General features: G+C 37.0%; 2 protein-coding genes across 7 annotated transcripts in view; both read right to left on the reverse strand.

Annotated features, from left to right (window-relative positions):
• Positions 1-1,322, reverse strand: part of CDKL4 (cyclin dependent kinase like 4) — a 61,140-nt gene extending 59,818 nt beyond the window's left edge. For all 5 annotated transcript variants that reach the window (XR_006734667.1, XM_045549450.1, XM_045549451.1 and 2 more), the window contains exon 1: positions 1,211-1,322. The gene's annotated coding sequence lies outside the window, so the exon portion shown is untranslated. The remainder of the gene's footprint in view (positions 1-1,210) is intronic.
• A 3,942-nt stretch (positions 1,323-5,264) lies between these two features.
• Positions 5,265-13,129, reverse strand: part of MAP4K3 (mitogen-activated protein kinase kinase kinase kinase 3) — a 158,973-nt gene continuing 151,108 nt past the window's right edge. For both annotated transcript variants that reach the window (XM_045549454.1, XM_045549453.1), the window contains 3 exons: positions 9,545-9,615; positions 7,370-7,425; positions 5,265-6,704 (listed from right to left, as the gene is read on the reverse strand). In XM_045549454.1, the coding sequence (XP_045405410.1) occupies positions 6,617-6,704; positions 7,370-7,425; positions 9,545-9,615 (215 nt within the window). In that variant the 3' untranslated portion in view covers positions 5,265-6,616. The remainder of the gene's footprint in view (positions 6,705-7,369; positions 7,426-9,544; positions 9,616-13,129) is intronic.

Genomic DNA, 13,129 nt, shown 5'->3' on the forward strand with positions numbered 1-13,129 from the left:
AGGCTATATACCTTTTGGGTAAAGGGCCTCCTGACTTCAGAATCTACAAAATATTTGACTCTCAAGTTAATAAAGTTCTGTAGACAAAGGCAAAGACAGGGATAGACTTGAGCTCACTGGTGATTATAGACAGACAGACAGATAAGTAGATACTTGAATGGATCATTCAATTCTTTGAAAATTTTCTATTTAATTTCTTTAGTTTTAAGGATTTACAAAATGATGTACATAGAAACAGAAAACACTTGGAGTTGAATTGTTTTCCATGATTGTATCACAAATCAAGTCCTGAGGGCCTGAGCAAGCCTAAGGAATATATTGAAAGAAAACAAAATTAAGAAAGGCAGAGGAAGAGGGAGTAGAAAAAAAGAGAGAGAGAAAAAAATCACATCAATTTTCTAATCTAAAAGGTTCTAGGAAACTTGTGCAAACAGTGGCTTTAGGAATAAGGAGGGAGAGGAGAGATTTTGCAGACCAGGCCACACCAGTTTGGGATTCTATAGGCTAAAAATCACAAGCTGCTATGTTGTTATCTTATTGTTTCCAATGAAACCAAACGTGAAATTATATTTAATAAAACTGATTAGGAAAATGGGCTATTAAATCATTCTGATCTGGCTGTTAAATGTAATACTGATTAATGAATTTCAAAAGTACACACACCTACTTATAAACTTGTCTTGGGGACAACACACTCGGATTAATGAAAAGCACCCTCAGAAAACCAGAAGACCACAGAATTTACATAATCGAAAGAACTAATTTTATTTAAATATATCACATTTCAGGTGTGCAGATAACAGATCTGGAAGTTTGGCATAAATTCACTTTATTTCCAGGACTCTAGTCTTGAGCCTTCTTTTAATGAGTCTCCCTTCCTGGCCACACGTGGGTCTCCGGGCGTGCGGATGCGCCCCTCGCTCCCTCCCGCGCCACCACCGCGGCCTCGTCCCATCGCCTCGGCCCGCCGCCCCTCTCCCCAAGGCCTCCCCTCCCTCCAGACCCTGGGGATCCGGGCTGGGTCGGTTGTGCGCTGGCGGGAGCCACCTGTCACCTCTAACTCCTCGCCCCCACCTCTCCCTTTCCCTTCCCGTGCTACTGCTCCTGGTTCCCTCACCTGGGAGCCTCCATCCAGACCCCATCCCTCTTTCCGTCACTGCCGCCCCCGCGCCGCCCCCCGCCCGCACCCTTCTCGAGAATCCGCACTTACGGCACGGACGGAGGCGACGGGGGCGGAGGTGACGCAGTCTCCAGCAGACCCGAGCACCCCAAGAGCCGCGCGAGTCCCTCGCAGCGGGCGGCAGCCGGGGCAGCAACTCCGGAGCGAGCGGAAGCGCCGCGGCGTCTCCCGGGCAACCGGGCCGCTCAGGCCGCTCGGGGCAGGGCGGCTTCCGGCGCGGGTTCCCCGGGCGCCCGCAGCCCGGCTTCGCCACGCGGGGGCAACGTCTGGCACCAGCCTGGAAACGTCCAGGTGTGGACGCAGCAAGATGCGTGAAGGCGCTCCGGAAACATTTACCTGTAATCATACTAAGTCCCGTTCCTTTCCAAGGCATCGAGAGCGCTAAAATTAAGCGCGCATAATAAATGTGAAAACTCATTAATCCGATTCCCTGCCTGGGCAGAACTGTCAGTCTGCAGGATCCTCTAATGTCTTTACTCGTCAGTCTTGCCCATTATCCAAACAGCTTTTCAGCAAACTTCTGCAGGCTTTTCTATGAAAAGCAGCTATAGATTCGGTGCTGTTCATTGAGGCCATTTTCATAATTCAGCAAGCCTGGGGCTGATTCAGAATCAGACACGTGTTTGACACCCAGTGGGGAAGAAAGTCAAGCAAACAATAATGTGATGAACTCTAGAGATAAATGTATCAACCCTGGGAAAGAGAATTCTTATTTCCAGGATTAACTTAAAATACTGACTATATGCTATTGAGCACATAGGTACGACGTCTTAGCATCAACAAAAGCTCCCCATCATGGCCTAATTTAGGACGTCCACACTTCCCTTCTGCACTCACAGATGACTCTCCTCCCATTTTCTTATTCATCTTAATTCTTCTCCATTTTCTTCATTTGCTTAGAAATATGCTCAAATCTCCTATGTTTAGCAAACAAAATCAAACCAGAAACAACCTTTATCCCCTTCCTCCTTCAAGACCAAATACACTTCCGCTGAACTCAAATCTACTCATAAACTCACATCTACCTATTTCTATGATTTCTGCCTTCATCATGCTATAGAACATTTTCTCATTAAGTGCACAAGTAATCACCACTAGCCTGTTTTCATCTTTATGATACTTGATCTGCAGTTTCTGCAACTGTTGACTCCTAACTACTTTTCTCATGAGGAAGCTCTTTACAATCAGGCCCGTCTTTGTTCTCCAGCTTCATGCCTGGTTACTGTGCTCCATGCACCCTCTGCTCTGCCAATACATCACTATTCCTCGAACATGCAGTATTTTTACACTTGCCTTTGTCTAGGCCACGGCTTCCTACCCTGCTTTCTTCCTACATGCGATAAACTCTTCGCCTAGGAACTACTTGGTTTATACATTCTACACAGGCTTTTCCTTTTCCCATAGCAGAATTAGGCACAGTGCTTTGTACCTCTTTTTAATACTACTTAACGGCTCTTTACCTTTATTCTTCCAAGCGTGCTCCTTGGATGAAACTGGCTGGGAATTATGCTTTCTCCATCTTTTCTCCAGTGCCAGTAAAGTGCCTGGATAAACTGTAAATGATCAATACATGCTGCTAATGTAATTGTCTCACAAAAGGAAAAAAAAAAGGTGTGTTACAAGACTTTTTTCTGTTTTTGAGACAAGGTCTTGCTCTGTTGCTGGGGCTGGAGTGCACTGGCGTCATCACAGCTCACTGCAACCTCAAACTCCTGGGCTCAAGCCATCCTCCTCCTTCAGCCTCCGGAGTAACTGGACTACAAGCATGCAGTACCCCTCACGCCTGTCTTCCTGTCTCAAGAAAAACCAAAAACCAAACCAAAACAAAATAAAAAACTACTTTGTATAAGAAAAATGCTTTTTGGCAAGACAGGAAGTTATTGATAATTTGTCTTATAGCAAAGGGACAGTAAAAATCAGAATTTGAAATCCAACAGCTGGAAAAAAAAGTAATTTCACAGGAAAAATGCTAGAGTGTATTTTAGTGGGCAGTGGATATTACTGTGCATATTCTATTATGTAATAGTCTAGCAATGGTTAAAAGAATACACTTTGAACCAAATGCCTAGGTTCAAATCTTAGCTCTGTCACTTACCAGCTATAGTCCTGGGCAAGTTATTTAAGCTTTCTGTGCTTAAGTTTCTTCATCTGTAAAATAGAGTTAACAGCACCTATGTCATTGGGGTGTTCTAGAGCTTAAGTGGTATGTACAGCCTGTAGAAAAGTACTGGGCACGATATATGCATTGGGAACTCATTATTATATACCCTCTCGGTATTTACCCACTATTTTGTGTGGCACATACTTTCACCACTCTACCAGTAATGGTGAAAGCTGATATAATCCGTCCTTTATATCCTGGTCTCTGCTGCAATCAGAGACACACTTCAAAGGTGAATGATGGCAACAAGCCGGTAAACAACTGATCACATTCTTCTCAAAAATGTCTATGCAATTAGCTAAGATAGCTTGAACTTTAATGAAGACCAAACAGATTGTTTCTAACATTTAAGTGAGTGACTTTCTTCGTTTTGAGTGTATAAAGATCGACAAGTTCTCAGGTGGAGCCTAGAAATTTGCTTTTTTTGTCTGTCTTGAGATGGGTTTTACTCTCTTTACTGGTCATCACAGCTCACAGCAACCTCAAACTCCTGGGCTCAAGTGATCCGCCTGCCTCAGTCTACCGAGTAGCTGGGACTACAGCTGTGTACCACCACTCCTGGCTATTTTTTTTCTGTGTTTTAGTAGAAGACGGGGTCCTGCCCTTGCCCAGGCTGGTCTTGAACTCCTGCCTCAGCCTCCTTGAATGCTGGGATTAGAGGTGTTGAGCCCCCACAATCAGCCTGAAATATGCGTTTTTAACTGTCATCAAAGATGGCTCTTTCTGAGGCAGGTAATCTTTGGACATAACTTGGAAACACTGATTTAAATTTAATGCCCACCAGTGGTTCTCAGGCTGGGCTGCAAATCAGAATCATTTATACAACTTCATAAAAATATGTTACTGCACCTCACCCCAAAGATTATGACTCCGGGGATATTTTTAAAAAGCCCTTGGTAATGCACAACCAGTTGTATATTTTATTTTTTGAAAATGTTTGAGTGCTTGACAGTTAAATGTGACAATTAACATTTTTTGAGATATGACCCTTTATATAACTTTATAGGTCTTGAAAACTGGAAAAAAAATAGTGGTCCAGAAAAAAGAATTAACAACCTTGTCAATATGAGCCAAGAACAGAATCTTAATTTCTTGAAAATCTTTTCCATGAGTCTATTTTTCAGCAAATTGACAATAATGTTATACTATATCAAGATGTGTTTTAAAACATAGTCATTAGTCATTAATGCTAAGATTATTCACAATATATTTGGGAAAAGTGATAAATGAACACAATTGTTATGATTATTAGGATCTGTATGATTTTAGACATGGAAAGTATTTTAGTCAAGGCAATTATTCAAGCTACTGGGACAGGACATAGCATAAACAATAGCAGAAAAAGTGCCTCTTGTCCCCAATCCAGTTCTTTCCACTTTATCTTCCCCTTCCTTACCTCCAGAACAGCATTTCCCAACACTTTCTCTTCCTTTCTCTGACTCAGGCATTGTCAAATGTTTTTCCGTGAAGGGTCAAGACAGTAAACAGCTCAGGCCTTTTGGGCCATCCAGTTCTTGGGAAACCACTCAACTCCAACACTGTAGCACAAAAGCAGTCACAGACAACATGCAAATGAATGTGGTGCTGTGTCCCAAAAACTTTATTTATAAAAACAGGCAGCAGGCTGGACTGGGCTGAGGACTGTAGTTTGCTGACCCCTGCTCTAACCAAAAAACTATGAATGTTTAATTACTTTTCTGATCAGAAAGTTGAAAATTCTACAAAACATGCCCTTTTCTTAAATGGGGGAATATTACTATTTCGTGAAATTGAGATCAGATCAAACAAAAATCATGATTTGAGGGACCAGAACTGGGTACTTCATAATATAAATACAAAACAATTAAATACAGTTCCCCCCTTAATATATTTCAGTGTTCTGTATACAGATTAAGCCAGATGACAAGCTACTATACAACAGCATGTTAAAAAACATGTTTATTTTACAATATGTACAATGAGGAACATATTTAAAACTATTATCAATTAAAATAAATGAAGACCATAAATCACAATTTAGTTTGTTCTTCGTGTATATACTCACATTAAAATATAAAGAACATATACCAAAAAGAGCCAAAAGTGTGCATTTTGCTAAAACTTGGTATATACATATTCCATTGGAAAAAAAGCAATCAAAAATGACTTAAAGCAAAACTAAGTTCCTGTGATGCGTAGTAACCGTTATATTGTCTGTATGAGGTAGTAACTAAATTATTTTGGCCATGTATTAATACTCTAAATCAAAAGGAATATGAAAAAGATCATAAAATAATGTCAACAAAAGTAAAAATTCCACAAGAAATTTGAACCACTTCACTCTATGGAATGTTATAGTTCTTCAGTGTGATTATATGAAATGTTTAGTGTGGACTCTTTAATGATGCTAATTTATTCTTTGTGCATACTGCAATTCAGACGACGACTGCAATGTTACATCACAGTACCGCTATTCTGTGATTCAAAATTTTTCAAAAGTATTGTTTTTAAGCACAGACAAGCAATCTTACAGGGTTCTGCTTAACTATAAAAAGACCAGTTACTACAACAGATGGTTAATTGTAATTGGTTTGTTTCATATAGAAAACAATCCAAATACATTTAAAAAAGATGTTGTGGAGCCAAATGCATATAGACAATGTCACAGCTTACTTTTGTGACTTAATACATCACATATCAATACTTTGTGCAAATATAAACACCAGTGTACTTGCATTAAAATTAAAAACAAGATTATAAAATGATTAAAGCCTCCATTACAATTTTAAAAGTTACAAGATTTATATTCATATTACTAAATTACAGATAATAAAAATACAATAGTGTTAAATGTACTGTTTCATTGCCAGCATCCCATTTTGTAATATAACCACACCCAAGAATATACTAAAGAATTCTTAAAATATTAAACCCAATTGCATTTTCATCAACATTTACATCTGTACAGATAAGACACTTACTTGTACATCTCATAAAAGTACATTATCTACATAAATTCTTAGTGTATGTCTTCAGCAATATGAAGTTTCACAGAAAAATACTGCCTATATGTACAAAGATTACATAACAATGAATTAAGCACTTGTGTGGTTCAATATGCTAAACATATCCATACCACTTAAAACAAAAATTTTTCCCATCTTGTCTCATGCCACAATAAATTACAAAGTAACTGAAGCCAGGTTACTGCAGCTTTTGTACAGCTTCAAGCATCCATTAATGTTGCAGCGGTAGTGTTCTTTCTTTCTATAGTTAACTGTCAAAGCACAAAATTCTCAGTAACTGTTTTCATGACCCGCCAGGATGTATAAATTGCTATTTGCTGTGGGGTTATCAGTTGGCCTACTTTCCAAAACCACGACCCTAAAAGTAATAAACAAAAAACATATAACAAAACAAAGTTATTTTTGAAAACTAACATTATCAGAAAAACTTTCCATTGCTTTTCCACCATATGACTCTATAAATGCTGCTTGTTTGATTTGTGGCCAGATTCATTTGCTATTGCTATGATTACAGGGCCAGTTCTAGCTCTGGAAAGTAATTTTGCTGCCCACCATCTCCCACCTCTAAGCTAGTGTTCTTCTGAGTGTCAGAGGTGAGAAGAAACCTACATCAGAAATAATTTGGAGGAACTTAGTTCTTATGGCAAATTCTAAAAATAATTTGCAGTTCAAGAATCGGAAGGTCAATTAGAATAGATCTCCAAAATCCTATTTGGCATTAAAAACAAAAAGTTCTGTTTGTCACTATATGGTATTTCCTCTTTCTTCTGCTGAAAATCAGACTTTTGATAGTATGTTTAATGCAAACTAGTACTGACAGATCTATAAATTCCAGTTACTTGGAAGATCAGGTACATTTTCAAATGCTTTTTAACTTTCTGGCTTGTGAATTCTTACAGTGTGCAAAATACAGTGTTCAACAAATTATTGCAGAAATTCAATTCGCTTGAAAAAGAAACCAGTTTCATGCTGGATTTATAAAGACATCTACTACTATGGATTTAATACAGCCCATTTTCATACCTGTCAGATCCAAGCAGCCTGAATATTCTTGTGCTATCTGAAATTTCTTGTGTTACCTGTTCAGTTAAAATATAAATTAATTTCTGAAATTAAAGATACAAAATTTTACATGGGCATTTCATTATAACTACAGAAAAGAAACATAACTCCTAATATGGAAGTACATTCCTGTATGATTATTTAAGTCAGCATGTAGATGTATCAATTTGTTAGTCTAGGAAAAATATGGCTGATTTTGAATTAATCACAAAACACGAGCAAAGGAAAACTACTTGTTAAATTATAGACTTCATAGGAAAAACTTAAAAGCAAAGCACTAAGTCCATTCTATTTATTAGAAACCTTTGTCATTTATGTTAACATTAACAGCAAGACTATTGGTAGCTGTAAGCCACTTAGAATAAGGTTCTTTTACTTAAAAGGCTGTCATGTGGTATAATATGAAATGTTTAAAAGCCAGACATGACTTCAGTTTTAATCTCAGTTCTCCTACTTACTAGCTGTGACATTGGGCAAGATATGCAATCTGTTAAAAACAGTTTTGCCTTCTGCAAAAGGGGACAGAAAAGATCTATCCTTCAGTGGTACCTTGCAGTGTTCTTATGAGGATTAGTGGGTATAATATCTAGCTAAAGAAGTGCTCAATACATAATAATCTTTCCCATTTCTTCCCCATTCTCTTGCAATTTGATTTTGAAACTAAATTTATTCCATCAATACCCTTGCAATTAGTTTTTCTGAAAACACTAGTAATTCTTAACCTCTGTTGTAACCCAGCACACCTGAAAGAAACAACATGGTGACTTCAGTAACAGAGGCTCATCATGACAGTGGGGTCTGCCTACTAGAAGGACATAACATTTTTGGAGGTGAGGTGAAGGGCTGCCTGTGTTGTTTGAGAAAGTTCCTCAGATGATTATTCGGGCAAACTTTTCTTTCCTTTTTTTTTTAAATCACTGTTCTGCCTGTAATGCCTTTTTTCTTTGACTAGTATTTATGGGCTCTACCTCCCTGAGCCAGTCCCTCGGGTGATTTTAAGAAGATCTTCCTGAGAAGGGAGCCCACTGACGGGAATTACTGTTAGAAACATATTAGCAGCTACCTTTCTTCCACACTTACCATATGGCAAGCACCGTGCCCAGCACATTACACGCTCATTTCATTTCATCTTAACAACTCTCAACTCACATATGAAAAAACAGAGGTAGAGAGAAGTTAAGTGACATGCCAAGGTCACATAGCTCCTAACTAGCAGGGTTGAGACTTTAACCTGAATGTCTCAGCTCTGGGCCCCATGCCCACGATCACTATGCTATACTGCTTACTTTGTTAGAAGAAATGCTCTCAGCTTAATGAATGAAAATTCAGGAAACAAATGAGCTATTTTCTTGCTCAAGGGACCTGAGGTTTCCCTTTCCTTCCAATAATCAAGTAAAAGTTATACTGCAGAGATTGGTTTGGGGGTATTCGAAGAGTTTTTTGATAATTTTACTTGCCTATAACATAGGGGGAAAGTACCATATGTTGTTCATGTTTCTAACCCCAGAACTTTCTGCCATAAATGTTGAACTGAACTGAATATGTCACATGGCTTGGAGTCAAATTATTCCTGTAAGGTAGGAAGGACTCATGAAATGCAGCTGAACATTCATAAAAAGGGAAGGAGAAAAGGGCAAAGAATCTTTTAATGTCAAGTGAATACAGGTAACAGAAATGGGGGCAAGCTGACTTCAAGAGAAATGTAGAATCCTTTAATTATAGCCTGCATTGGTCATTATTTCTGAAATACAAGGCAAAAAATGTGTCTCAGCACAGAGAGCCAGCACTAGCACTCTTGTTCCAAATCCAGGCTTTGGTCTGGGAAAGTTGAAAGAAAATCATAGTTGGCTCATTTTTAGCAGTATTAGGAAGTTCTTGTTCTGAATTTGAGGATGATTATCTAGAAGCATATTAAACATGCACTAAAGTTCTTTGAGTAATGAAGACAGGGGCTGTATAGCATGTGCTATTGACTTTATCAATAGACTGAATACGGGGAAGTATTAACGAAGTTAGCAAATCAAGTATTACTTGCATCATTTAGGAATTTTCAAAAGTTAAAGGGGATTATTGAAAGGGAAATGTGATAATGTCTTGTGACTATTTAATGGCCGCAATTTTAAAAAGATTACTTACCTCATTAGATCTAAAACTTCTACCTTGCATTCCATGTTTCCAGAAAGCTAGCACACTGTCTTGTAGGCAAACTAGCAGGCAAGAACAGCTCAATTACTGTTAATAGTACAAAAGTTCAACTGATAAGCATGACTTCATTCCTCTTTCTATCTCGGATACCAATATTTCAATTAATAACTAACGTTAGCTATTTCATATTTGTATGGCATCTTTACACTTGGAAGTTTTAAAATATATAGAGCTTATCTTTTTGATATGAAAAAAATTCAATGAAAATATTTGTTTTTTAAATAATTTTTAAAAATACTGCAAACATATAGAAAAACATAGAGGACAGCATAAAACACATAGGTATCTACCACTCAACTATCAAATCCTGACATTTTGCCATATTTGCTTTAAATAAAAACAAATAGAGCTGGCATCCCCTACCTACTCCTCCCCTAATCCCATTCCAGCCTTTCCTTCCTCTCTGAGATAACCAGTATAATAACTTTGGTATTTGTCATTCTCATGTATGTTTTTATTATTACTACATTGTAAATTTACATTATCAATATAAACTTTACAATGAATGTTTCCAACTTTCATACATTTTTTTATGATGAACATTTAAGTTATTTCTTATTTAGGTTTTCTTTATTATAAACAATGCTGCAAGAAACATTCTTGTACATCTTCTTGAATATGCGTACAAAACTTTTCCTGGGTTGGACACCTAGACATAGAATTACTGGTACACAGGGTGTAAATAAAGCAAAATTTAGTTTTGTGTATTCAGTGAGGAAGAAATCTAATTTTGTTTCCTGCAGATAATCATTTGCACCAGCATCATTTGTTGAATACTCTATCATCTCCCCGCTGATAGATAATGCCCTAATTCCGTTTACACGTGGCTCTGTTTCTGGGCCCTCTCTTCTATTGATCCCTGTGTTGATACCAGATTGGCTTCATTACCGTGGCTTTATAGTAAGTTTCAATATTGTGTAGAACAAGTATTTGTCAACATTTATTTTACTATCCTTGGTCTTTGGCTTTTCCATATGAATTTTTCTTTTTTCTTTTTAATTACTATGAGTACATAATATTTACATATCTTTATAGGGTACATATGATGTTTTGATACAGGCATACAATGTAAATTAATCAAATCAGAGTAATAGTTATCTGTCACCTCAGGCATTTATCATTTCTTTGTGTTAGGAACATTCCAATTCCACTCTTTTAGTTATTTTGACGTATACCCTAACTTATTGTTGATTATGGTCACTTTGTTGTGCTATCAAACATTGTTCATTCTATCTATCTAACTATATTCTCACACCCATGAACCATCCCCAGTTTTTCCCCCCTCCTTGCTACCCCTTCCAGCCTCTGGTAACCATCATTCTACTCTGTCTCCATGAGATCAATTGTTGTTAATATTTAGCTCCCACATAAGAGTGAGAGCACATGAGATTTGTCTTTCTGTGCTTGGCTTATTTCACTTAACATAATGTTCTCCAGTTCCATCCATGTTGTTGCAAATGTCAGGATTTAATTCTTTTTTGGTGGGTTATATAATATTCCATTGTGTATATGTACCACAATTTCTTTATCCATTCATCCGATGATAGACACTTAGGTTGATTCCAAATCTTGGCTATTGTGAATAGCGCTACAATAAACAGGGAGTGCAGATATCTTTCTCACATACTGAATTTCCCCTCCTTTGGATATATACCCAGCAGTGGGATTGCTGGGTCATATGGTAGTTTTATTTTTAGTTTTTTGAGGTCCACATGAATTTTAAGATGAATTTATTATGTGGCACAAAACACCTTATTGAGATTTTTATTGCAAATGCACAGAATTTGTGCATTAATTTGTGAAGAACTGACACCTTTCTCATATTGAGTCTTTCCACCCATGGATACGATGTAATTCTTTGTTTGTTTAAATCTTCTTTTATGCCTTTAAAAAATAATTCAGAATTTCCTAGATAATCATCTTAACCATGTTTGGATTACATTCATTCTTATACATGTTATTTATTGCTATTGTGAAAGAGATCTTTTTTCCTATTGAATTTTTCACTGATTACTTAGGAAAGTTATTAATTCGTGTTACTCATAACTAGCAACTCTGAATTCTCTTATTAGCTCTAGTAATTTATTTATAGAGTTTTATATTCTATGTAGCTACTCATATAATTAGCAAAAAAGGATCTTTCTACTTTTTCCCTTCTAATCTTCATAACTTCCCTTTTCTTGTCTAATGAGACAATGCTGAAATGTAACAGTGCCAAGCATTCTTATCTTGTTCTCCACTGTAATGGGAATTAGTTTGACCACGATATTTTTAATAGGCTTTGCTAAGTGAAGGACATTTCCCGCTATTCCTAATTTGCTAAGAGGTATTTTCAAAAAAAAATCTTTAATGACTTAGACTTTACTGAATTTTTTTTATATATCTACAGAAGAATTACGTGATTTTTCTCTTTTAATATTTAATGTAGTGTATTACACAAACACATTTTCTGATGCCGAACTATCCTTGCTTTCCTGGGATAAAGTCTATTACTTGATAATGTGGATTTCTTATTTGCTAACATTTTATTTAGATTTTTAAAAATCAATTTTCATAAGATTATAACTTTTGTTTTCTGTGCTAATCTTGTTTGAGTTCAGCATCAGTGCTAAACACTGATTTGTTCAGAATTCTGTCTACAATCTAAAACAGTGTGTACAGAATAGGGATCATCTCTTTCTTTAAGGGTGGGTAAAAATCACCTATAAAACCATTATGCTTAATTACCAGGCAATGAGCCTGGCTGTGGTTTCCCATCTCCTGTGGGGCATTTTTAGTTTTCTTTATCACCCAGATGCCCAGCTGTCATCTACTTCTGTACTTGAAGCCCAGTAGGCCTGTTGGCTTTAGGCCTGCATACTATTTTGAGTTTCTGTTGTTGACCTTGGTTTTTGACCCTTGCTATGTCTTTGCAAGCATGGATTCCATTTTAACATCTTGATCAGATGTCCCTCAAAACTAATTTATCCTTATCATTTGCTTTTTGGGCGAGGGGCATTCTAGCTAGGGGAAAGAAGAAAACAGAAGTAGGAATAAGACAAGTAAACTGTCTGCCCTTGGCTTTACCCTCTGCAAACATATATAAAGGCAAAGATCTTTATTTTACTGATAAAGGACACCAGAATAAGTGTATACAGTTAAATTAATTATCACAGATTTTCCCAGTACCATCCTATATATGATTATTTTCACCTTATTTTTCCTACATATAATCATTTTATAATACTGATTCTGTCAGAAATTCTTCTCCAGAAAAAACTCCTATCAAGCAAAATGTTGAGAATGGCAAGAAGGAAATTCCATAGAATTAAAATTCTCTGATCAGCAAGTACAGCAGCAAAAATATAATAGGGTAGATTAAATAATAAATTTTAAAGTACTTATAGGGAAATTTTACAGGAGTCTGGAAGAAATGGGACTTCGTAACTATATTATGAGAAATGGTATTTATTTATTTTTGAGACAGGGTCTCACTCTGTCACCCAGGCTGGAGAGCAGAGCATGATCATAGCTTGC

The sequence above is a fragment of the Lemur catta genome, chromosome 4 (genome assembly GCF_020740605.2).
Source record: "Lemur catta isolate mLemCat1 chromosome 4, mLemCat1.pri, whole genome shotgun sequence".
Classification (NCBI taxonomy): Eukaryota; Metazoa; Chordata; class Mammalia; order Primates; family Lemuridae; genus Lemur; species Lemur catta.